The sequence below is a fragment of the Oryctolagus cuniculus genome, chromosome 8 (genome assembly GCF_051225735.1).
Source record: "Oryctolagus cuniculus isolate XC-2025 breed Fujian yellow rabbit chromosome 8, ASM5122573v1, whole genome shotgun sequence".
NCBI lineage: Eukaryota > Metazoa > Chordata > Mammalia > Lagomorpha > Leporidae > Oryctolagus > Oryctolagus cuniculus.
The window spans coordinates 54,879,101-54,904,640 of NC_142874.1; the positions used below are offsets into that span (position 1 = coordinate 54,879,101).

At 41.1% G+C, this 25,540-nt stretch overlaps 1 protein-coding gene across 3 annotated transcripts in view; it reads right to left on the reverse strand.

The window, feature by feature from the left end:
* Positions 1-25,540, reverse strand: part of NAA15 (N-alpha-acetyltransferase 15, NatA auxiliary subunit) — a 108,172-nt gene that overhangs the window by 42,165 nt on the left and 40,467 nt on the right. For all 3 annotated transcript variants that reach the window (XM_008267430.5, XM_002716872.6, XM_070047547.2), the window contains 4 exons: positions 21,127-21,231; positions 17,026-17,183; positions 14,932-15,066; positions 13,047-13,200 (listed from right to left, as the gene is read on the reverse strand). In XM_008267430.5, the coding sequence (XP_008265652.1) occupies positions 13,047-13,200; positions 14,932-15,066; positions 17,026-17,183; positions 21,127-21,231 (552 nt within the window). The remainder of the gene's footprint in view (positions 1-13,046; positions 13,201-14,931; positions 15,067-17,025; positions 17,184-21,126; positions 21,232-25,540) is intronic.

The following is a 25,540-nucleotide window of genomic DNA, read 5'->3' on the forward strand; positions in this document are numbered from 1 at the left end:
TTTTTTTAAAAACCATTTTTCTTAATGATTTATTTAATGTATTTGAAAGAGTTACAGAAAGAGGTAGAGACGGTGGGGGGGGCAGGGGGAGGTCCTCCACAGCTGGTTCACTCTCCAAATGGCTGCAAAGGCCAGAACTGAGCAATCTGAAGCAAGGAGCCAGGAGTTCCTTGAAGGACTCCCACGTGGGTGCAGGGGCCCAAGGACTTGAGCCATCTTCTACTGCTTTCCCAAGCCATAGCAGAGAGCTAGATCAGAAGTGGAGCAGCCAGGAATTACGGCGCCTTTATGGGATGCCGGCACTGCAGGTGAGGGCTTTAGCATGCTTCACCACAGCACCAGCCCCTTAAAATGCAACTTCTGAGGAATGAACATAGTGTAACACACTTGAATATGTGTGATGCCGAACTTTTTAAATAAAATATAAATTCTGGGGAGCTGGCGTTGCTGAGTAATGAGTAAAACCGTCGTATATAGTGCAAGCATCCCATATGGGTGCCAGTTCAAGTTCCAGCTGCTCCACCTCATATCCAGCTCTCAGCTTTGGCCTGGGAAAGCAGAAGATGGTCCAAATCCTTGAGCCCCTGTACCCATGTGGGAGACTCGCAAGAAGCTACAGGCTCCTGGTTTTGGATTGGCTCAGCACAGGCCTTTGTGACCATTTGGAGAGTGAATGAGCAGATGGAAGATCTTTCTCTGTAACTCTTTCAAATAAATAAAACAAATCTTTAAATATATATCTATTATGTTTGTTTATGATAATTTTCTTTACTCTTACTCAAAGAGTACATTTTTAATTTTTTCCTTAAAATAACACTTTGGCATGAACTTTACAGCAGATTTTTGATGAATATAATAAATAGAACTTGACTGGGCAGTTCTAAGATGGCAGAGCAGGGACAGAGCTTACTGCTCCAGATCAGGAGAAGATAGTTTAAAAGAAGTAGAGAAAGTGTAGTCTCAGGGAAGAGGTAAGCAGAAAACAGCAAAGGAAACTGTACCGAAATTAAAGGGACTCGGTGGACCTACATGGAGAGAACTGGTGCTCGTGGCTTGGGACTCCAGCAGCTAAGAGCCTACACCGCAGTGTGGCAAGGGAGGTAATACCAGACCACAGCAGCCCAAGCCACTGGAGAAAAAGCTGCAGGAAGAGCCTAGAGGGAACCCAGCTTGGAGCCCCGTTGGGGATAATGTACCTTTCAAACAGGAGTGAAAAAAAAAGGACGGGACGGACACGTTTCTGTCTCCCCAATCACTTTTCAATGGTGTCCTGTAACAAGCCAATAGAGCAGGCACCATTTTGGACACATATAACAGCTGCACCAGCTCATATCTGTGCCCAGCAACCAACCGAGTAGAGACCCTGACTCTGGTGGGGAGAATTAACAGGGAGCTAGGTGCTTGTGACTATGTGAGGCTTCGGTACAGGGACTGTGAAAAAACAGGATGTGTGGGAGAACTCACAGTGTGGCTTGGACTCTGAGCAGTCACAGTGGGAGACTCCACATGCTCAGGGTGTCCTGGCTACCTGGTAAGAGACATTGCTGGGGAATCTGAACTTATACTGAGGACTGCACAGATCCTTTGTGCAGTCCTTGGGGCTAACACTCAGGCACAGGTCTCGTTTGAGGAGAGGAGCTCAGCAGAACGGAGTAAATTTCCCTTCTGATTAAAAAAAGAGAGAGAGATTTGAGAGAAGATTTACCAAGCCAAACCTGAGTGTGTCACATTAGGCATGCCCTTAACCCTAGAGAACTGAACAGAGCTCCCTGGCCACACCCAATACAAGACTCTAGATATTCACCGAAAGCAGATATTCCACTTACCTACAGAGTCACAGTACAAAAATAAAAGTTACCACGGGGGGGACCAAGGAAGATCTCCACAAATGCTGAACAACAAATGCACCAATTCAAGAACCGAGAATAAGGAAGACAACATGATGCTTCCAAAAGAACATGACACTTCAATACTAGATTGCAAAGATGATGAGATGAAGAAATTCAAGAAATGGAATTCAAAAATTGATCATAAGTTTACATAGAAGTAATCAGAAGCAACTGCACAAACTACTGAAATCCATACAGGACATGAAAGAAAATTTCTCCCATGAAATTGATATGATAAAGAGAAACTGAGGGGCTGGCGCTATGGTGTAGTGGGTAAAGACGCCGCCTGCAGTGCCTGGCATCCCATATGGATGCCGGTTTGAGTCCCGGTTGCTCCACTTCCAATCCAGCTCTTTGCTATGGACTGGGAAAGCCGAGACCCAGAAGAAGCTCCTGGCTCCTGGCTTCGGATCGGCACAGCTCAGGCCATTACAGCCATCTGGGGAGTGAACCAGAGGGTGGAAGACCTCTTTCTCTGCCTCTTCTTCTCTCTCTGTGTAACTCTGGCTTTCAAATAAAATATATCTTTAAAAAAAAAGAGAAATCGAAATGAAATGAAGAATTCAATAGAACAAATAACAAATGCAGTGGAGAGCCTTAACAACAGAATCGGGGAAGCAGAAGAAAGAATATCGCACTTAGAAGACAAAGCACAGGAAATTAAACAGTCAGACCAAACAAAAGAAGAGAAAATTAGAAAACTAAAAAACACTGTTGGGAATCTGCAGGATACTATAAAAAATATATATATACGGATTTTAGGAGTTCCTGAAGGCATAGAAAGAGAGAAAGAATTAGAAGGCCTTTTTAGTGAAATAATAACAGAAAACTTCCCTAGTTTGGAGAAAGAAACGGACATCCAAGTACAGGAAAAACAGAGAACTCTTAACAGACATGACCAGAAAAGATCCTCACCATGACTCACTGTAATCAAACTCACGACAGTAAAACTTAAAGAGAAGATTCTAAAATGTACACAAGAGAAATGCCAGATTACTTTCAGAGGTTCTGCAATTAGAATCACAGCAGATTTCTCATCAGAAACCTTACAGCCTAGGAGAGAATGGCAATATACAGTCCAAGTCTTAAGAGAAAAAACATGTCATCCCAGAATATTATGCCTGGAAAAGCTCTCACTTATGAATGAAGATGAAATAAAGACCTTCCATAACAAAGAAAATTTGAATTTGTCACCACTCGTCCAGCCCTACAAAAGATACATAAGGATAGGTTTCAGACAGAAACACAGAAACATGGTCATCACTACGAAAGAAGGTAAAGGAAGAAAATATTTCAGTAAAAGTCCAAAGGAAATTTGAAGTAAAAAATAGGAATATTTTTGGAAAAATGGCAGGGCAAAGTCGTTATGTAGCAATAGTCACCTTGAATATAAAAGCCTCTACTACACAGTTAAAAGACACAGATGGCTGAATGGATTAAAAGATAAAACCTCTCTATTTGCTGCTTACAAGAAACACATCTCACCAACAAAGATGCACATGGATTGAAAAGGAAAGGATGCAAAAAGATATTCCATGCTAACAAAAACCAAAAAAGAGCTGTTGTAACAATTTTTTTAAACATTTTATTTAAGATATGTACACTTCATGTATTTCATAAATACAAGTTTAGAAATATAGTCATTCTTCTCACCCTATCCACCCTCCCACCTGCACTCCCACCCTTGCTCCTCCTGCCTCTCCTATTCCCATTATTATATTTACTAAGATTTTCAATTAACTTTATACATGTAAGATTAAACCTATGCTAAATAAAGAGTTCAACAAATAGTAAAACAAACAAACAAAAAAACTGTTCCTCAACAATCCAGACAAGGGCTGTTCAAAGTCATGTACACCATGAAATACTACACAGTGATAAAAAAAGAAATCCTGTAGTTTGCAACCAAATGGATGCAACTAGAAAACATTACACTTAGTGAAATAAGCCAATCCTAAAGGAACAAATACTTCATGTTCTCTCTGATCTGCTGTAGCAATCATAATATCAGACAAAATAGACTTTAACATAAAAACTGTAAAAAGAGACAAAGAAGGGCACAATATAATGATTAAAAGATCAATTCAACAGGAAGACATAACTATTATAAATATATATGCACCTAGGGTACCTGGGTAATTAAAAGAAATGTTAAAGGGGTTTAAAGGGAGACTTAGACTCCAATACAATAGTAATGGGGGACTTCAATACTCCACTCTCAACAATGGACAGATCAATCAGACAGAAAATAAACAAGGAAATTTAATCAACACTATAGACCAAATGGACCTAACAGATGTCTACAGAACTTTTCTTTTCATCCTACAGCTGCAGAATACACATGCTTTGCAGCAGCTCATGAAACATAATATGAGGCCATAAAGCAAATCTCAAAAAATTCAAGAAAATCAAAATCATACCATGCATCTTCATGGACCACAATGGAATGAAGCCAGAAATCAACAACTCAAGGAATCTTTAGAGCATATGAAAACACAAAGAGACTGAACAACATGCTCCTGAATGAACAGTGGGTCATAGAAGAAACCAAAACAGAAATAAAAAAATTTCTGGAAACAAATGAAGACGACAACACAATATATCAAAACTTATGGGATAAAGCAAAAGCAGTGTTAAAAGTAAAGTTTATAGCAATAGGTGCCTCCATCAAGAAACTGGAAAAGCACAAAATAAATGAACTATCAACGTACCTCAAGGAACTAGAAAAACACCATCAAACCAAACCCAAAACTACTAGGAGAAAAGAAATTAAAGTTAGAGAATAAATCAACAAGACTGAATTAAAAAAAAAATTACAAAAGATCAGCAAGGAGGCAGCACTGTGGCGCGGTGGGTTAAAGCCCAAGCCTGCAGTGCCAGCATCCCATATGGGCACCAGTTCGTGTCCCGGCTGCTCCTCTTCCGATCCAGCTCTCTGCTATGGCCTGGGAAAGCAGTAGAGGATGGCCCAACTCCTTGGGCCCCTGCACCCATGTGGCAGACCCAGAGGAGACTCCTGGCTCCCAGCTTTGGATCAGTTCAGCTCTGGCCACTGTGGTCACTTGGGTAGTGAACCAGTGGAATGGAAGACCTCTCTCCCTCTCTGGCTCTACTCCTCTCTGTAACTCCTCTTTCAATTAAATAAAATAATTCTTAAAAGAAAAAAGATCAGCAAAATGAAGAGCTGATGTTTTGAAAAAATAAACAAAATCGACACACCTCTGGCCCAACTAACCAAAAAAAGGAGAGAAGGGGCCAGCACTGTGCTGTGTTGGATAAGGCCGCCACCAGTAGTGCTGGCATCCCATGTGGGCACTGGTTCAAGTCCTGGTTGCTCCACTTCCGATCCAGGTCTCTGCTGTGACCTGGTAAAGCAGTAGAGTATGGTGTGAGTCCTTGGGGCCCTGCACCTGCGTGACAGACCCAGAAGAAGCTCCTGGTTCCTGGCTTTGAATCAGCACATCTCCAGCCGTTGTGGCCAACTGGGGAGTGAACCAGCAGGAAGACTTCTCTCTCTCTGCCTCTCCTTCTCTGTGTAACTCTGACTTTCAAAGAAATAAATATTTAAAAAAGGAGAGAAAACACAAATCAATAAAATCACAGATGAAACAGGATAACAACAGATACTACAAATATAAACAGACTCATCAGAAATTACTACAAAGAACTGTATGCCAACAAACTGGAAAACCTAGAAGAAATGGATAGATTCCTAGCCACATACAACCTACCCTAATTGAGCCATGAAGACACAGAAAATCTAAACAGACCCATAACCAAGTCAGATATTGCATCAGTAATAAAGGCTCATCCAACAAAGAAAAGTCCAGGACCGTATGGCTTTACTGCTTAATTCTACCAGACGTTTAATGAAGAAGTAACTCAAAACAATTAGAAGAGTGGGAATCCTCCCAAATTCTATGAAGCCAGCATCATCTTAATTCCTAAACCTGAGCAAGATACAACAGAGAATTACAGAACAATTTCTCTGATGAACACAGATGCAAAAATCCTCAACAAAATTCTAGCCAACAGAATCCAACAACACATCAGAAAGATCATCCACCCAGACCAAGTGGGATTTAACCCTGTTATGCAGGGATGGTTCAACATTCACAAATCACTGTGATACATCACATTAACAAACTGCTGAACAAAAACCAAATGATTATCTCAATAGATGCATAGAAAACATTTGATAAAATACAACATCCTTTCATGATGAAAACTCTAAGCAAATCAGGTATAGAAGCAACATTCCTCAACACAATTAAGGCAATTTATGACAAACCCATGGTCATCATGATATTGAATGGGGAAAAATTGGAAGCATTCGGCCAGCGCCGCGGCTCACTAGGCTAATCCTCTGCCTTGCGGCGCCGGCACACCAGGTTCTAGTCCCAGTCGGGGCGCCAGATTCTGTCCCGGTTGCCCCTCTTCCAGGCCAGCTCTCTGCTGTGGCCAGGGAGTGCGGCGGAGGATGGCCCAAGTACTTGGTCCCTGCACCCCATGGGAGACCAGGATAAGTACCTGGCTCCTGCCATCGGATCGGCGTGGTGCGCCAGTTGCAGTGCACCGGCTGCAGTGGCCACTGGAGGGTGAACCAACGGCAAAGGAACACCTTTCTCTCTGTCTCTCTCTCACTGTCCACTCTGCCTGTCAAAAAAATAAAGAAAAAAGAAAAAAAAAGAAAAAAAAATTGGAAGCATTCCAAGATCCGGTACCAGACAGGGATGCCCACTCTCACCACTGTATTCAATATAGTACTGGAAGTTTTAGCCACAGCCATTAGGCAAGAAAAAGAAATCAAAGGGATACACATTGGGAAGGAGGAAGTCAAATTATCCCTATTTGCAGACAACATCATTCTTTATTTAGGGGATCCAAAAGACTCCATTAAGAGACCACTGGAACTCATATAAAAGATCTCTACGATGGGGGCTGGAGCCCTGGCTCACTTAGTTAATCCTCTGCCTGCAGCGCTGGCATTCCATATGGGCACCAGGTTCCAGTCCCAGTGGCTCCTCCTCCAGTTCAGCTCTCTGCTGTAGCCCGTGAAGGCCGTGGAGGATAGCCCAGGTGCTTAGGCTCCTGTACCCGCATGGGAGAACAGGAGGAAGCATCTGGTTCCTGGCTTCGGATTGGCCATTTGGGGGATGAACCAATGGAAGGAAGACCTTTCTCTCTGTTTCTCTCTCTCTCACTGTCTAACTTTACTTACCAAATTTAAAAAGATCTTTACGATAAGAATTACAAAACATTAAAGAAAAGGAATGAAAGAAGATACAAAAAAATGAAAAAATCTGCCATGTTCATGGATTCAAAATGTCCATTCTTCCTAAACCAATTTACAGACCCAATGCACTACCAATCAAAATATCAAAGACATTCTTCACAGAAAAAATGATGCTGAAATTCATACGGAAACAAACTAGATCTCGAATAGCTAAAGAAATCTTATACAACTCCACAACAAAGTAAACAACCCACTTAAGAGATGGGTCAAGGACTTAATCAGACATTTTTAAAAGAGGAAATCCAAACGGCCAACAGACAGATGTAAAAAGGTTCAGGTTCACTAGTAGTCAGGGAAATGCAAATCAAAACCACAATGAGGTTTCACCTCACCCAGGTTAGAATGGCTTTCATACAAAAATCAACAAACAACAGATGCTGGTGAGGATGTGGGGAAAAAGGTACCCTAATCCATTGTTGATGGGAATGCAAACTGGTAAAAATCACTATGGAAGACAGTTAGGAGGTAACTCAGAAATTTCAATATAGTGCTACCATACAACCCAATCACCCCACTCCTTGAAATTTACCCAAGGGAAATGAAATCAGCAAGTAAGAGTTATCTGCACCTACCCTGTGTATTGCAGCTCAATTCACAATAGCTAAGACATGGAATTAAGCTAAATGCCCATCAGTGGAAGACTTGATAACAAAATTATGGAATACATACTCTATGGAATACTACATAGCAGTAAAAAAAAAAAATGAAACTGGATATTTGCAACAAAATGGATGAATCTGGAAAACATCATACTGAGAGAAATAAGCCAGTCCCAAAGGGACAAATACCATATGTTGTCCCTGATCTGTAACAACAGACCACCTAAAAGGAAACTTATAGAAGTGAAGCTGAAGCAACGACATGAACACTCCTTGTCTTGACTGTTGAGGAATAGTTTATTACCTCTTTTTTTATTATTATTTTCTTTTTCTATAATATAAATCCGATTGAAAATAGATCCCAGTAGCCGGGTGCCGCGGCTCAATAGGCTAATCCTCCGCCTTGCGGTGCTGGCACACCGGGTTCTAGTCCTGGTCAGGCCGCCGGATTCTGTCCCGGTCACTCCTCTTCCTGTCCAGCTCTCTGCTATGGCCCAGGAGTGCAGTGAAGGATAGCCCAAGTCCTTGGGTCCTGCACCTGCATGGGAGACCAGGAGAAGCACCTGGCTCCTGGCTTCGGATCAGCGAGGTGCACCAGCTGCAGCACGCCAGCCGCAGAAGGCATTAGAGAGTGAACCAACAGAAAAAGGAAGACCTTTCTGTCTCTCTCTCACTGTCCACTCTGCCTGTCAAAAAATAAAAAATAAAAAAAAAAAAGAAAGAAAAGAAAATAGATCCCAGTAAAACATAAAAGTGTGATTAAGAGAGGGAGGAGCTTTATAGTTCAGACACATTCCCATGGACTTACCCCTAAGGGTAAAGCTAAAACCTTGCCATGGGACTCCAAATCCCATTAAGCTGGGTGGTACTAATGCCACCTTATGTGTTAAAGTGATCATATTAAGTGTGTAATTGATCATATAGATAGGATTAAGTGTCAAAGGGATCACTTAAATAGACCAAGTGTCTGGTAATAACAACAGATAGAATTAAAAAGGCGGTTGCCCCTCTTCCAGGCCAGCTCTCTGCTGTGGCCAGGGAGTGCAGTAGAGGATGGCCCAAGTACTTGGGCCCTGCACCGGCATGGGAGACCAGGAGAAGCACCTGGCTCCTGGCTACAGATCAGCACGGTGCGCTGGCCGCAGCGCGCCGGCCACGGTGGACATTGGAGGGTGAACCAACGGCAAAGGAACATCTTTCTCTCTGTCTCTCTCTCTCACTGTCCATTCTGCCTGTCCAAAAAATAAATAAATAAATAAATAAAAATTTAAAAAAAAAGAATTAAAAAGGAAAGAATGATGCACTATGGGAAACAGGCCACACAGCAGACTCAGAATGACAAATGCCCTAAACAGCATTCTGACCTCAGAATCAGCCCATAAGGCATCTGGATATGACTGAAAAGTACATGAGAGCATTTTAGGCATAGAAAGCCAAGACACTGTGGCAAAAAATGTTCTACATGAAAGGATCTCTTGTGAGTGAGATCCCATTGGAAAGAAGGGGCCATCAAAGAAGGGAAGAGAGGACTTGTACATTGCTTATGGCCCTGTCTAAACACTGATGGAGTCTGTGGATTCAAAAGGCTTCCACAGCATTGGCAGCTCATGTCTAGAGTCTCAGGTGATCACTGATGTCATAAATAAGGGTGTCAATTGTTAAATCAACAACAGGAGTCAACTGTGCACTTACTCGGTTCTTAATGAGTTGTCCTATGAGAATTAACTGTAAAACTTGTTTACAAACAGTACTTTATACTTTGTGTGGGGGGATGTAAACTGTGGAAATCTTTACTTAGTATAGAGTTGGTCTTCTGCATGTAAAGTTAATTAAAAATGAATCTTAATGAAGAATGGGATGGGAGAGGGAGTAGGAGGTGGGACGGCAGTGGGGATGGGAGGGTGGGGAAGAACCACTATATTCCTAAAGCTATGAAATTTGTATTCATTAAATAAAAGCTTAAAAAATAATCACTAAAAAATAAAGAGTATAATGAATGTATGGAATTCAACTGAATTTGCATGGCCTTAAGAATTTTTTTCTGTGTGTATAAATTTACCTGCTATTAACAAAAGAATGAACTTTCCTGAGATCTTCCATTAGTCTCTTTTAAAAATGACCAAAGCATGTCTTTCTTGAATTATCTTTGAATAAAAGTTTGTATATTAAAAAAAAAAAAAAAACTACTGCAATGCCAGATTCCCAAATGAGCACCAGTTCCAGTCTGACATGCTCCACTTCTGATCCAGTTACCTGGTAATGTTTCTCGGACAGCAGTGGAACATGGCCCACGTGCTTAGGCTTAGGCCCCTACTATCCACATGGGAATTCTAGAAGGAATTCTGGGCACCTGGCTTTGGCCTGGCCCAGTTCCAGCCAATGCAGTAATTTAGGGAGTAGACCAGAAGATGGAAGATCTCTCTCTCCATCCATATCTGTCTTTCCCTCTCTCTCTCTGAAAACTTTGCCTTTCAACTAAGTAATAAATAAACCTTTAAAAACTAGTATTTTGAAAAACTGTCATATTTCCATGAAGAAACTGAGGCTCAAGCCTTGCTCTTGTGATAAAACTACTCAGTAGTCAGTGAGGTATTGCAAACTAGATTTTCCTAGCGTTGGAATCTTTCCATTATGCCCTTTGTAACTAACAGACTTTTAAGGGATGATCAATTCAAGTAAGAGAGCTATCCCTAATCTTTAGTTCACAACTGAGCTCCAGAATCCTCAGACTTTCAGTTTTTTTTTTTGCCAATAACATTAACGTAATGAAAGTTCACCTTCCAAGTAACAACTATACCCACTATACACAGACATTACACTAATGTTCAACTTCAAGGTGAATAAATGGAATTTAAATGCTTTAAATCTAAAGGAGCATTCCATATGCTAGTTCTTAAAAATTACTTGCCTTTTCATTATTCTTCTTTCATGGTCTATATTCAATTCCTCAATTTCTAAAATGCTGACTCTTTTCTCAGCTGTCTAATAAATAGTTTTGGAGAAATTATTTTAAGGATCTATCCCTCCTATCAAAATCTTCACACATGAATCCAAATCTCTGGTTCTTTCCCTCCAGAATTTATATTATTTCCATGTCCTCAAAGACTTCCAATTAACCATGATGACATCAGGAATGTCTATTAACACATATTTTGGTATAGAATAATTATTTTTAAAGATTTATTTATTTATTTGAAAGGAAGAGTTACAGAGAGGCATTCCCCAAATGGCTGCAAAGGCCAGAGCTGGGATGTCCAAAGCCAGGAGCCAGAAGTTTCTCCTGGCTCCCTGATGAGGGTGCAGGGGCCCAAGCATTTGGGCTATCCTCCACTGCTTTTCCAGGCCATTAGTAGAGTTGGTTCGCAAGTGTATCAGCCAGGACTCAAACCGGGCACCCACATGGTATATGGGCACTCCAGGTGGCGGCTTTACCCACTATACCACGGTGCCTGCGTCATTAATCAATCTTTTATATATTACTGTTAATAAAGAAGTCTAGCATATACTACATACATTGTAGTTTTAATAATAAGCTGTTTCTAAGAAATTCAACCCTCGATCTTACAAAACTAAGGAATTGTTTCCTGTATTTTTAATCAAATATGGAAATTTTTTCAAGACCAAGATTCTTTAAAGAAAGTACATTTTAGGGACTGGCACTGTGGCCTAGTAGGTTAAGCCTACACCCACAGCACCAGCATCCCATGTGGGCACCGGTTCAAGTCCCATATGTTCCACTTCTGATCCAGCTCCCTGCTAATACGCCTGGGAAAGCAGCAGAAGATGACCTAAGTGCTTGGGCTTCTGCACGTATGTGGAAGATCTAGAAGAGGCTCCTGGCTTTGGATTGGCCTAGCTCCGGCTGTTGCAGCCATTTTGGGAGTGAGCCCATGGATGGAAGACATCTCTCTCAACCTCTCAAATAAATGAATGTAATCTTGGGGCCAGCGCTGTCGCCCACAAAGCTAGTGTCCCATATGGATGCCAGTTCAAGTCCCAGCTGCTCCACTTCCAATCCAGCTCTCTGCTACAGCCTGGGAAACCAGGCCCAAATGGTTAGGCCCCTGTATCCACATAGCAGACCACAAAGAAACTCCTGGCTATTGGCTTCGGATCGATCCAGTTTGGGCCATTGTGGCCATTTGTGGAGTGAACCAGTGGATAGAAGACCTCTCTCTGCCTCTGCCTCTCTGTAACTCTACCTTTCAAATAAATAAATAAATAAATGAAATCTTAAAAGAAAATTTTGAGTTACTTTACTCAACAAACTTTTGCAGAATCTTCTCCTGTATCAACAATACTTTCTCACATTACAAACTGCTAAAAACATGTAAGTAATAAATATATTTTCCATCACCAAAATCTAGATTATATCCAACTGTCAGTAGCAACTAAGTACATAGATTATCTAGCCTTACTCCTTAACATAATTCAATTTAAGAATGACATTCTTTCTTTTTACTATGTTAACATTTTTAGATTCTATGTTTTATTCTTTTAAAAATTTTTATTTATGTAAGAACAAATTTCATGTATTTCATATATACAGATTTAAGAGCATAATGATACTTCCTACCCTGCTTTCACTCCTACCCTCCCTCCTTTCTTATCTTTTAATTTTTACAATGACATACTTTTAAGTTTATTTCATAATCAAAAGCTTAACCCTCCATTAAATAAAAAATTCAACAAGTAGTAGGTAAAAAACCATTGTTCATCAAGAGTATAGACAAGGGCTATAAACAATAGCATCTCAAAATGTCAAATTCATTCATATATATTTTTGTACTCTATATATTAGTCACAAAAAGCTAAATTATATCCAATTGTTCAGCAGCAATAACTAATTACACAGTTTTTCAGTACTCTTCAACATAATTCAATATAAGAATGATATTCTTGGGGTCAGTGGTGTGGCGTAGCAGGTAAAGCCGCAGCCTGCAGTGCTGGAATCCCATATCAGCGCCGGTTCGAGCAGCAGCTGCTCCACTGCCAACCCAGCTCTCTGCTATGGCCTGCGAAAGCAGTGGAAAGATGGCCCAAGTCCTTGGGCCCCTGCACCCACGTGGGAGACCTAGAAGAAGCTCTTGGTTCCTGACTTCAGATTGGCACAGCTCGGCAGCTGTTGCCATTCTGGGAGTGAATCAGCAGATGGCAGACCTCTGTCTGTCTGTCTGTCTCTCTCTGCCTCTCTATAACTCTGCCTTTCAAATACACAAATCTTAAGAAAAATAAAAAAGAATGATACTCTTTCAAAAATACCTTTGGTCTCTTCTACAGCAAGTTTATCACAAATCTGCTTTTCATAAGTACAAAGATGTTCCAAGGCTTCTCTATAGAGACCTGCTTCCCGAAGAACTTGATTCTGATATAAAAGGAGCTCACTATATTCATAATCCACTTTATCAGGGGATGTCTGTAAATGGATAAGAGAATTAACAGTAAGAATATTCTTTTTATATTTAATTTACACAGTCAAAACAATAAGTAGTCAAAGCATATTGAAAGAAATAATCCTTAAATCCCTATATGTAATAAATAAATGGAAAACTTTTGCTTAACAGAAGGCCAAATAATAATTTTTGAAGAGTTAAAAAGAATCACCATTTTGCAATTACTTTCAGAGTAATAGCTGATTCAGGCAAGAATCATAATCAATGAATGCTAAAAATAGTAGTTAAAAGTTTGGTAAGAGCAAGGTATTCATAGTCTGCTTATTAAATGCAAAATAAAAAATTAACAAGTTAGGGGGTAGGCCCTGTGGTGTAGTAGATTAAGCCTCTGCCTGTGGCACCAGCTGCTCTATTTCCAATCTAGTTCCCTGCTGATGGCCTGGGAAAACAGTGGAAGATAGCCCAAGTGTCTGACCCCCTACACCCGCATGGGAGATCCGAAAGATACTCTTTGCTCCTGGCTCTGGATCAGCCCAGGTCCAGCAGTTGTGGCCATCTGGGGAATAAACCAGCAGATAGAAAACATCTCTCCCTCTCTCTCACCCTCACTCTGTAACTGTCTCAAATAAATAAATAAATAAATCTTTTTTAAAGAATTTAACAAGTTTACAGATGCAGATACCACATTAACCAAGTAATCAAATGAGACAAATGTCATGTGCCTCTTGATTTGACAAACTGAGGACCCATATCATGTGTATGATTTCCTACCCAAAATGTATAACTATATCTAATGAGGAAACACCAGATAAATACAAACTGAAGGATATTCTACTGCTCTTCGAAAATTTCAACGTCATGAAATGTAAAAATGAATCCTTAAAATTGTTCCAGATTAAGGTACTGAAGAGAAAATAATTAAATACAAGGTATTATTCTGGATCCTAGAATGGAAAAAAATTGCTTAGAAAGGATATAGGGAGTTGGTGGTGCTGTGGCATAGCAGGTAAAGCCACAGCCTACAGTGCCGGCATCCCATATGGGTGCCAGTTCGAGTCCCAGCTGCTCCACTTCCAGTCCAGCTCTCTGCTGTGGCCTAGGAAAGCAGTAGAAGATGGCCCAAGTCCTTGGGCCCCTGCACCCATGTGGGAGACCTGGAAGAAGCTACTGGCTCCTGGCTTTGAATCAGCTCAGCTCCGGCCATTGCGGCCAATTGGGGAGTGAACCAGAGGATGGAGGACCTCTCTCTCTGCCTCTCCTCTCTCTGTGTAACTCTGACCTTCAAATAAATAAATAAATAAATCTTCAAAAAATGAAAAATAAAAAATATAAAAAGAAAAGGATGTAGGTAGGACAATTAGTGAATTTTCAGTATGGACTGTGAATTACATAATAATAATCTATATCAAGGTTAAATTTCTTAATTTTGAACATCTATACAGTACTCTCTACAGAGCTGACAATTATTCTTAGGAAGTACACACTGAAGCATTTAGGGGTAAAAGAGCATGATATTTGCAATTACTCTCCAATGTTTAAAGAAATTTTAGAGAAATAAACTGATTTTAAAGTAAACATAACAAATATTAACCACTATGGGAATGAACACTTACGCGGAGTTTCTTGTATTATTCTTGCAACATTTTTAGTAAGTGTGAAACTATTTAAAAATAAAGAGCCAGCCAAACTATGCACACTTCTTTCCTTTAGTTATACTTAAAGTAAGACCTAGCTAAATGGCTGCTGGTTATTACCTGCTGTGTTTTCCTAAATTCTTCTAAAATCTTTGCTGCCATTTCATAGTCTTCTAATAAATGGTAAGCAATAGCATAACCAATCCACGATGCTCTCTGTGCAGGTCGAAGCTGAAGTAATTGATACCTCGTTTCCTTTAAGAGGGAAAAAAAAAACTTCTCCGTAGGCTTATACTTAAAAGACAATGCTCCTTCAAAAAATCATATTAATTTACCCCACAATAGTAAGCATTTTTGCAACACAATACTGGAAATGATAACAGAAAGCATCCATAGCATGTAGATCTATCTACGACAAGAAAGACCATGATAAGAGACAGTACACAAAAAAAGAATATACAAAAATTCATTTAAAAAAAAAAAAAAAGGGTGCAGGGGCCAGTTTTGTGGCTCAGCAGGCTAAACTGCAAGTCCCAGGTGTTATGCTTCCAATTCAGCTCCCTGCTAATCTGCTTGGGAAAGTAACGGAAGATGCCCCAAGTGACTTGGCCCCAGCCATGCAGAGAAGACTCTGATGAAGCTCCTGGCTCCTGGCTTTGGCCTGGCCCAGCTCTGGCTATTGTGGCCATTTGGGAGAATAAGCCAGCAGATAGATCTCTTTCTTTCTCTGCAACTCAGTCTTTCAAAGAAATAAGTAAATCTTTATTCAAAAAAATGTGCCCTTGGACTACCACTGTGGCACATCAGGTTAGTCCACAGCTTGTTAATGCTGGCATCCCGTATCAGAGTGCCTGGGTTCAAGACCCATCTCTGCTTCCAATTCCAGCTTCCTGCTAGTGTGTCTGGGAAGTGAGCAGATAATGGTCCAAATACTTTGGACCCTTCCAAACAAGTGGGAGTCCTAGATGGAGTTCCTGATTTTGGCCTGCTCCAGACCCTGCTGCTCCAGACCTAACTGTTGTGGCCAACCGGGAACTGAACCAGCAGATAGAATATCTCCCTTTCTCTTTTTTTCTCTCTCAGTCACTCTTTTTCTCTTTTCTATTCTACTCTGCCTTTCAAATCAACAAACTTTAAAAAATAAAAAAATAGGGGCAGGCGCTGTGGCGTAGCAGGTCAGGTGAGGAGGCTGCCACCTGCAGTGCAGGCATCCCATGTGGGCGCCAGTTCGAGTCCTGGCTGCTCCATTTCTGATCCAGGTCTCTGCTATGGCCTGGCAAAGCAGTGGAGGATGGCCCAAGTCCTTGGGAACCTGCGCCCACGTGGGAGACCTGGAAGAAGCTCCTGGCGTCTGGCTTCAGATCGACACAGCTCTGGCCATTGCTGCCAGTTGGGGAGTGAGCCAGCAGATGAAGACCTCTCTCTTTCTGCCTCTCCTCTCTCTGTGTAACTCTGACTTGCAAGTAAATGAATCAATCTTTATTTAAAAAATAAAAAAAAAAAAATAAAGTGCCCAACTATGAACTAAGATTTATAGCAAAAAAAAACAGCTCAGCAGGTGCTATCATGAAAAAAAAATAATATGAAAAGATTAAACGGATTCAAGGCTGATTTAAAGGTTAAACTTGAAAGTACAAAAGCATACTATCTATGCTAAATAGGTATGAAAAGAACAAAAAATTCTCTTTCAAAAAAATGTGGGAAGATTATGGTTTAATCCTACCCAATAATCTGAGTCTGCTTCACAGTAAAATAATTTATTTTGGGCTGGCACTGTGGCATCAGCTGCAGCCTGAAAAGCCAGCATCCCATATGGGCATGGTTCAAGTCCCAGCTGCTCCACTGCCAGTCCAGCTCCCTGCTAATGAGCCTGGGAAAGCAGCAGAAAATGACCCAAGAGCTTGGGCCCTGCACCCACATGGAGACCCGGATGAAGCTTCTGATTTCAGCTTAGCTGCTGCCGCCAACTGGAGAATGAACCTGCAGATAAATTTCTCTATGTAACGCTGTCTTTCAAATAAATTAATTAATCTTTAAAAAATAATAATTTAAGAGTCTGATTATTCCAATCATAAACATAATTACCATGGTAAGGAGAAAAAGTATTCAATTAATTTTTTTCAAAAATGGAATAGAAAACTTCATCAGGAAGTACTCAAAGTTTTAAAGAATAGCATTTTCCCTATAGCATAAAAAAAATTCCACTTTACTTACCCTGTAACCCTCAAGATCTCGCATTTGAATCTGTAGTAAGGAAAGGTCCCTTAAGATCTGAAGATTGTCTTTATCCCATTTTAGTGCATTTCTGTAACACTTAATGGCTTCATCATACTTCTTGTCTGACCTCTGAAGAAGTCCATAAACATGCCAACCTATAGTACTTAGTTAAGGATACAACCTACAAGTCAAGAAACACTACCAAAACATCAGACAGAAAACTTGGAGAACTACAATCATTTACAAAATTATGTGCTTAAAAGAAAGAAAGATGATAAAGACAATTTAATTAGTAGAAAAGGAACATAGCTTTTAGAGCCAGAAGAAATTAGAAACAGCCTGCTTGCCTTAGCTGTGTGACTTCAGGTAAGTTAGTCTCATTAAGTTTCTTCATTTATACCTTATATAAATAAAAATATACATATGTAAAAAAAGTTTCCTCATTTATAAAATGTAAATAGAAATAGTCCACACAGCAAGGCACAGTAGTGATGACTAATGGAAATAAAGTACTCATTGGCTGCATACAGCAAATGCTAAAAAATATAAGGACTTATTTTTATTAATAAGGAAAAGAAGGAATGGGCCTCCATGGTATACAATTATGTAATTTTCCTTTTTTGTAAGCAAAGAAGATCCCTACAACAGCCATTATTGTAGCATAAAGCTCCTAAAACTCAGCCACACATAAATTCATCCATTTAACAAATAATTATTAAAAATACTTAATAATTCAGTGTATATAGTTGATTAAAATAGTCTCCTACATTTAAAGAACTTTAAGTCTACTAAAGGACACAGGTAAGTAAGCAAAATTACAGTAAGCTAGAGAAAAACATTCCTATAAAGGGGGATAGTATCCTACTCCCCTCACATGGGTCCTTTGTTTACTTTAGATCTTTATTACTCCAACGGTCACCCAAACCTATGACTATCACTCTATCGCTCTCTTGTTTAATCTTCCTACCAAAATAATCTTTCTAAAAAATACAGTATCGAAGAAAAGGTTATCCACCTCTTTTCCAGAATCTTAAATTTCTCTTGTAGAGTGGGGTCACACTTTTCAATTTAACAATCTGTAGGACACTGATGCTCAACAGGGGGGAATCAAAGGTCTAGGATGGCATGTCTACCTTGAAATATTTAATATTACAAATTTTATTTGAAATATAACCTTTTGTGTAACATAAGACACAAAGTAAAGCTTGGCAGAATCCTCTCAGCTTGTTGGAATACAATTTTTAAAAATCAAAGAATCGGGGCCAGTGCTGTGGCGCAGTGGGTTAACGCCCTGGCCTGAAGCGCCGGCATCCCATATGGGCGCCGGTTCAAGTCCCTGCTGCTCCTCTTCCAATACAGCTCTCTGCTATGGCCTGGGAAAAGCAGGCCATAAATTGGGCTCCTGCACCCGCGCAGGAGACTCAGAAGAAGCTCCTGGCTCCTGGCTTCGGATCAGCGCAGCTCTGGCCATTGCGGCCAATTGGGGAATGAACCAGTGGATGGAAGATCGATCTCTCTCTCTCTCTCTCTCTCTCTCTCTGCCTCTCCTCTCTCTGTGTAGAAACTCTGACTTTCAAATAAATAAATTAAAAAAAAAAATCGTAGAATCATTTTCCTTTCTGAATCTGGCTCCCAATGACTATCTTCTCACTATCCATCATTTCTACCACTAATACCCATGTGCTCTTGAGCACTCAACAATCATGTAACTCCCTCTAATCTTCATCTCTTAAAAAAAAGGGAGTGGGGAGTGGAGCTGGCGCCGTGTCACAGGTTAACCCTCTACCTGCGGCGCAGGCATACCATATGGGCACCAGTTCTGGTCCCGGCTGCTCCTCTTCCAATCCAGCTCTCTGCTATGGCCTAGGAAAGCCGCAGAAGACAGTCTAAGCCCCTGGGCCCCTGCACCTGCATAGGAGACCGGGAAGAGACACCTGGCTCCTGGCTTCGGATTGGCACAGCTCCAGCTGTTGTGGCCATTTGGGGAGTGAACCAATGGAAGGAAGACCTTTCTCTCTGTCTCTACCTCTCTCTGTCTGTAACTCTACCTCTCAAATAAATAAATACTTAAAAAAAAGGTAAAAAAAAAAAAACAACCTATCCTTAGGATGGGTGTTTAGCATAATGATTAATATTCCAAGTCTCACATCAGAGTCCCTGCGTTTGATTCCCAGCTCTGGCACCTACCTTGAGCTTCCTGCTTAATAAAGAAGGCACTGATGGCTCAAGAAATTGGGTTCCTGACACTAGCTTTGGCCCAGTCACAGTCATTGCAGGCATCTGTGGAATGAACCAGTGGATAGGATCTATTTCTATTTCTCCCTCCCTTAAAAAAATAGAAACAGAGGCCGGCATTGTGGTGTATCAGGTAAAGCTGCTACCTATGCTGCCAGCATCCCATACAGGCAGCAGTTTGAGTCTTGGCTGCCCTACTTCCAATCCAGTTCCCTGCTAACGGCCTGAGAAAAGCAGCAGAAAATGGTTCAAGTATTTTGGGTCTCTGCCACCTGGAAGAAACTCCTGACTTCAGCATGGCACAGCCCTGGCCAAAGTAACCATCTGGGGAGTGAACCAGCAAATGGAAGACCTCTCTCTATATATGTAACTTGATTTTCAAATAAATAATAAACCTTTCAAAAAACACAAAAACTAACCTCAAGGAATCTACCATTGCTAAAAACTTAAGGAAAGTTACAACCATTGAGAGGAATCTAAACAAATCATGGTAAATACAGTGCTACACAATAAGCTTAAACGACAGAAAAATATCTACAAAAGTCTTAGTAATTATGCCCTTGCTTACCTTTCTAATCCTCTGGTCACTCTTAATTTATACACTTCTGCTTTACTGGGTTAGTGACAGTTCTTGGAACAAGTGATAAGTATTTATATAATATTCCAAAGTGTTCTGTACGTGCTTTTAGTCACTAGACTAAATTCCTTGAAAGCAAAATCCACATTTTTCTCCATCTGTTCTGGGTCAGGGGCCTGGTAAACACTTGAAAATTTGCTAAATTTCAGCACTTAAAAGCCAAGTTAGCCCTCAAAGTAGGTAGAAAAATATTTGTTAATGACATTTTAAAAAGAACAAGCCACAATTTTTTTTTCTCCTGCCTCAGACATTCTTACCCACCTTACATTTTCCTTAGTAATATAAAATATACCTGATATGGTACTTAGTGTTATCAAGGAATATGTTATATATATTTTCATCCTTAATATTTATACCACCACAATGAGGTGGCTATGATTATTTCCATTTTACACATTAGGAAACTGAGTCCTTAAGATCATACATTTAAAAAGAAACTGAGCTGAGTTTAAAACCTTAGTGAAACACATTCCAAGCTTATGCTCTAACTAGTACACTATAATGCTTCTCTAATATCCCATATTACACATCCTTCCCTAAAGTTATAGTCATAATGAACTCTGCATGATGCCTTAGTCTGTTTCACTATTGTAACAAAATATATCAGATTCCAGATAAATGACACAGTAAACTTTCATTTAAAACAGAAATGTATTCATTACAGATTCTGGAGACTGTAAAGTCCAAGACCAAGGAGCCACTAGAGTCAATGTCTGGTGAGGGCTTCCTCTCTGCTACATGGATTGTGCCTTCTAGCTCTGTCTTCATGCAGCTAAAGGGACTAAGATGCTTGCTCCAGCTTTTTTACAAAAGGCAATAATCCTATTCATGAGAGCTCCACCCCCAGGATCTAATCATTACACAATCACTACCACCTCCACACCCCACCCCTCTTCATAATATCATCACATTGGTAATTAGTTTTCAACATACAGAGTTTGGCAGGAGATACATTCAGACCACAGCAGTGCCCCGCCTTTAAAGAGTGTAAAGAATTTCCATAGATATTTTTAAAGACAATATCCATTTTTTTGTGAGGTGATGTTGGGTATATAATCCAACATTAAGAGGTATTTAACAATGTTCTCTGAAAGAAGGCAATTGCTGCTACTCAGTTAATAGTTTTCTCTAGAGTTGCAAAGTAAAACGAATCTAAAACTAACTCTCAAATTACTGCCTTAGCTCAAACACCCTCTCAATCCTCATATATATTTCAAAAAGGATACACACATGACTCTTCAAGTCATTTCTCAAACCTCTACGAACCAATTCATAAGCTTCTTCCTTTTTCCCCAAACAGTTCAATGTTAATCCTTTCATAGCCAGAGTTTCTATTTTTAATAACAAAGAAAAAGATTAAAACATTTAAAGTAATTAACAAAAGGTAACTACAAATCTGAAAGTAAATGTTACACTATCCTGAGAATTAAAAATTTCAAAATTACTGAGACATTTTCCAAGTTTATACAGAATTAAAATATTGTTTAAAATGATAAATCAAATAAATACAGATTTCTAGATCCCCCCCACCTTGGGGGTTCTTTCAGATATCTTTTAGATAAAAACACACAAAATACACACACATCTGACAAGAAGACAATCTAGTAATTCATATGCTAAGATATCATCACTCTGGGGTAGGTACTGCGTCACAGCACATAAAGCCAACTACTCCAACACTGGCATCCCATAAGGGTGCCAGTTTGAGTATCTGTTGTTCCACTTCCAATCCAGCTCTCTGGTAATGCACCTAGGAAAGCAGCAGAGCATGACTCAAGTGCTTGAGCCCCTGCACCCATGTGGAAGACTTGGAATAAGCTCCTGATTCCTAGTTAGGGTCTGGCCAATGTGACCATTTGGAGAGTGAGTCAGAGGGTGGAAGATTTCTGTGTGTCTTTCCCTCTCTTTCTAACTCAGCCTTCCAAATAAATAAAATAAATCTTAAAAAAAAAAAAGATACAATCACTCTATTATCCTTCAGGGGAATTCACATGATGTAGTGGGTAAAGCTGGCACCTGCAATGCCAGCATCCCATATGGGTGCCGGTTCATGTCCTAGCTGCTCTACTTCCAATCCAGCTCCCTGCTAATAGCATGGGAAAAGCAGCAAAAGACAGCTCCCAGCCCTGGCTGTTATATCCATCTGAGGAGTGAACCAGCAGATGGAAGATATCTCTCTCTGTAGCTCTCACTTTCAAATAAATAACCTTTAAAAAAAAATACAGAAAACTTTTATCTTGAAAACAGATTTTACTTTTGTGACCCTAAGTTATACAAAAATTAGGTTTACTCTTCAATGACTGAAACACATAAATTACATACATTTCTGATTTTCATAAATTTACTTAAAAATTATTCAAAGGGGCCAGCATTGTGGTATAGCAGGTAAAGCCACCACCTGCAGTGCCACCATCCTATATGGGTGCCAGTTCAAGTCCCATTGCTCCACTTACAATCCAGCTCCCTGCTGATGTGCCTGGGAAAGCAACAAAAGATTCGTGGGAGATGTGGATGAAGTTCCTCTGGCTCCTGGCTTCCGCATGGCCCAGCCCTGGCAGTTGCAGCCAGCTGGGGAGTGAACTAATGGATACATCGCGTGCGCGCGCTCTCTCTCTCTCTCTCTCTCTCTCTGCCTCTGCCTCTCCCTCTCCCTCTCTGTAACTCTGCCTTTTAAATAAATCAATCTTGTAGGCCGGCGCCGCGGCTCACTAGGCTAATCTTCTGCCTAGCGGCGCCGGCACACCAGGTTCTAGTCCCGGTTGGGGTGCCGGATTCTGTCCCGGTTGCCCCTCTTCCAGGCCAGCTCTCTGCTGTGGCCAGGGAGTGCAGTGGAGGATGGCCCAGGTGCTTGGGCCCTGCACCCCATGGGAGACCAGGAAAAAGCACCTGGCTCCTGGCTCCTGCCATCGGATCAGCGCGGTGCGCCGGCCGCAGCGCGCCAGCCGCAGCGGCCATTGGAGGGTGAACCAACGGCAAAGGAAGACCTTTCTCTCTGTCTCTCTCTCTCACTGTCTTATCTGCCTGTCAAAAAAAAAAAGAAAAAAGAAAAAAATAAATAAATCTTGTTTAAAAAAAAAAAGACTCCCTATGATTACTGAATACAGAAGTAAAAGATTTAAGAAACTTGTCATTCACAATCAATAGATTAAGAGAGTTAAGAGAAAATACTAAATTTTCAGAAAAGAAATTTTCCAATTTGTAATGTGTGAGGATGAAAATTAGAATTTATAGATACATTAATAAAAGTTAACGATTAATTACAGGTTGGGGGGGGGGCTGGCGCTGTAGCGTAGCAGTAAAGCAGCCACCTGCAGCACTGGAGTCCCACGCATGGGTGTGCTGGTCTGAGTCCCAGCTGCTCCTCTTCTGATCTAGCTCCCTGCTAATGAGCCTGGGAAAGTAGCGGAAGATGGGCCAAGTCCTTGGGCCCCTATACCCACGTGGCAGACCCAGAACAAGCTCCTGGCTCCTGGCTTTGGCCAGGCCCAGCCCTGGCTGTTGTGGTCATTTGGGGAGTAAACCAATGGATGGAATACTGATCTCTCTCTCTCTCTCTCTCTCTCCCCCTTCCTCCCTACCTCCCTTCATCTCTGTAACTCTTTCAAATAAAACAAATAAATCTTCAAATTAAATAAATAATTAAAAGGGACAGTTGTTTGGCACAGCAATTAACACACAGTTTGGGACACCAAGTGCCCAGGTTCCAGTCCCAGTTCCTCTATTTCTGGTCCCACTTCCTGGTAATGCAGACCCTGGGAGGCAACGATGGATCAAGTACCTGGATCCCACCCACTCTTAGGGGAGACCCAGGAGTTCTGGGCTCTTGGCTTCAGCCTACCCTAATCCTGGCTGTTGTAAGCATTTGTGGAGTGAACTAGCTAGCAGATGAAAGATCTGTCTCTTTCTCTCCCTGCCTTTCAAATTAAGTGGGAGAAAAAGGGTTGGGAGGGGGATTGATAAAATCCTGAGGAAGAGTCAACACATACTGTTTAAAAATATTTTCATTTCATTTGGCCTACTGGTTAAGCTGCCATCTGGGATGCTCACATCCCCTTATCAGAGTGCTGGGTTCAATCCCAAGTTTCACTCCCAATCCCAGCTTCCTAGAATGCAGGCTAGAGTCAACAGGGATGACTCAAGTACCTGGGTTCCTGTCACTCACACAGGAGACCTGGATTGAGTTCCCAGATCTTGGCATTGGTCCAGCCCAGAACTGGCTGTTTCCAGTTGCTAGGGAGTGAATGAACAGATGGGCCCTCTGTCTCACAAATCAATGTTTTTAAAAATGTTTTTTTCAGGGGCTGGCACAGCGGGTTAATGCACTGGCCAGAAGCACTGGCATCCCATACGGTCGCCCGTCTGAAGCCTGGCTGCCCCACTTCCGATCCAGCTCTCTGCTGTGGCCTGGGAAAGCAGCAGATGGCCCAGGTCCTTGGGCCCCTGCACACACATGGGAGACCTGGAAAAAGCTCCTGGCTTCAGATCGGCAAAGCTCTGGCCATTGCACCCAATTGGGGAGTGAACCAGATGATGGAAGACCTCTCTCTCTCTCTCTCTGTGTTACTCTTTCAAATACTTAAATCTTTAAAAAAAAGTTTTTTCAATGAAATTATTACAGTTTCACATACAACATGATTTCAGAAACATTAGACATGGAGGAAAGACGAGGTTTAGAAACAATGAAACTGGGGCTGGTGATGAGGCGTAATGGGTGAAGCCACCATCTACGATGCCGGCATCCCACATGGGTGCCAGTTCAAGAACCAGCTGCTCCATTTCCAATCCAGCTCTCTGCTATGGCCTGGGAAAGCAGTGGATGAAGGCCCAACTGTTTGAGTCTCTGCATGGGAGACCCGGAAGAAGCTCGTGGCTCCTGGCTTCAGACTAGCCCAGCTCCCACCACTGCAGTGATTTGTGTAGTGAACCAGCCGATGGATGGTATCTCTCTTTCTCTCTATGCCTCTCTGTAACTCTGCCTTTCAAATAAATAAATAAATCTCTTAAAAAGAGAGGGAAAGAAAGAAAGAGAGAGAGAGAGAGAGAGAGAAACAATGAGAACTTCGGAGCCAATGTTTTGGGCACAGTAGGTTAAACTGTCACCTGCAATGACAGCATCCCAGGAGAGAGCCAGTTCAAGCTCCACTTCTAATCCAGCTCCCTACTAATTTCCCTGGGAAGGCACTAGAGGATGGTCCAAGTACCTGAGCCCCTGCTACCCATGAGGAAGACCCAGAGGAAGTACCAGGCACGTGGCTTTGGTCTGGAACAGCCCCAGCCATTGCAGCCATTTGGGGAGTAAACCAGCAAGCGAAAGAGAAGATCTATCTCTCCTGCCTTAACTCTGTAACTCTACATTCCAAATAAGTAAATATTTAAAATTAAAAAATTAAAAAATTAAACTTGGTAACCTTCTATACTAACCATTTATCGCAATTACAATACTAACACTGTATCACTGATATGCATACTTTGGAAATGAATATAATACAACCTATCCAGCTAGCCAGCAAAAAGGAAATAAATTTTTTTCTTTTTTTAAAGATTCATTTATTTATTTGAAAGGCAGTTACACAGAAAGAGATCTTCCATCCGCTTGTTCACTCCCCCAAGATGGCCGCAACAGCCAGGTGAATGTCTGGA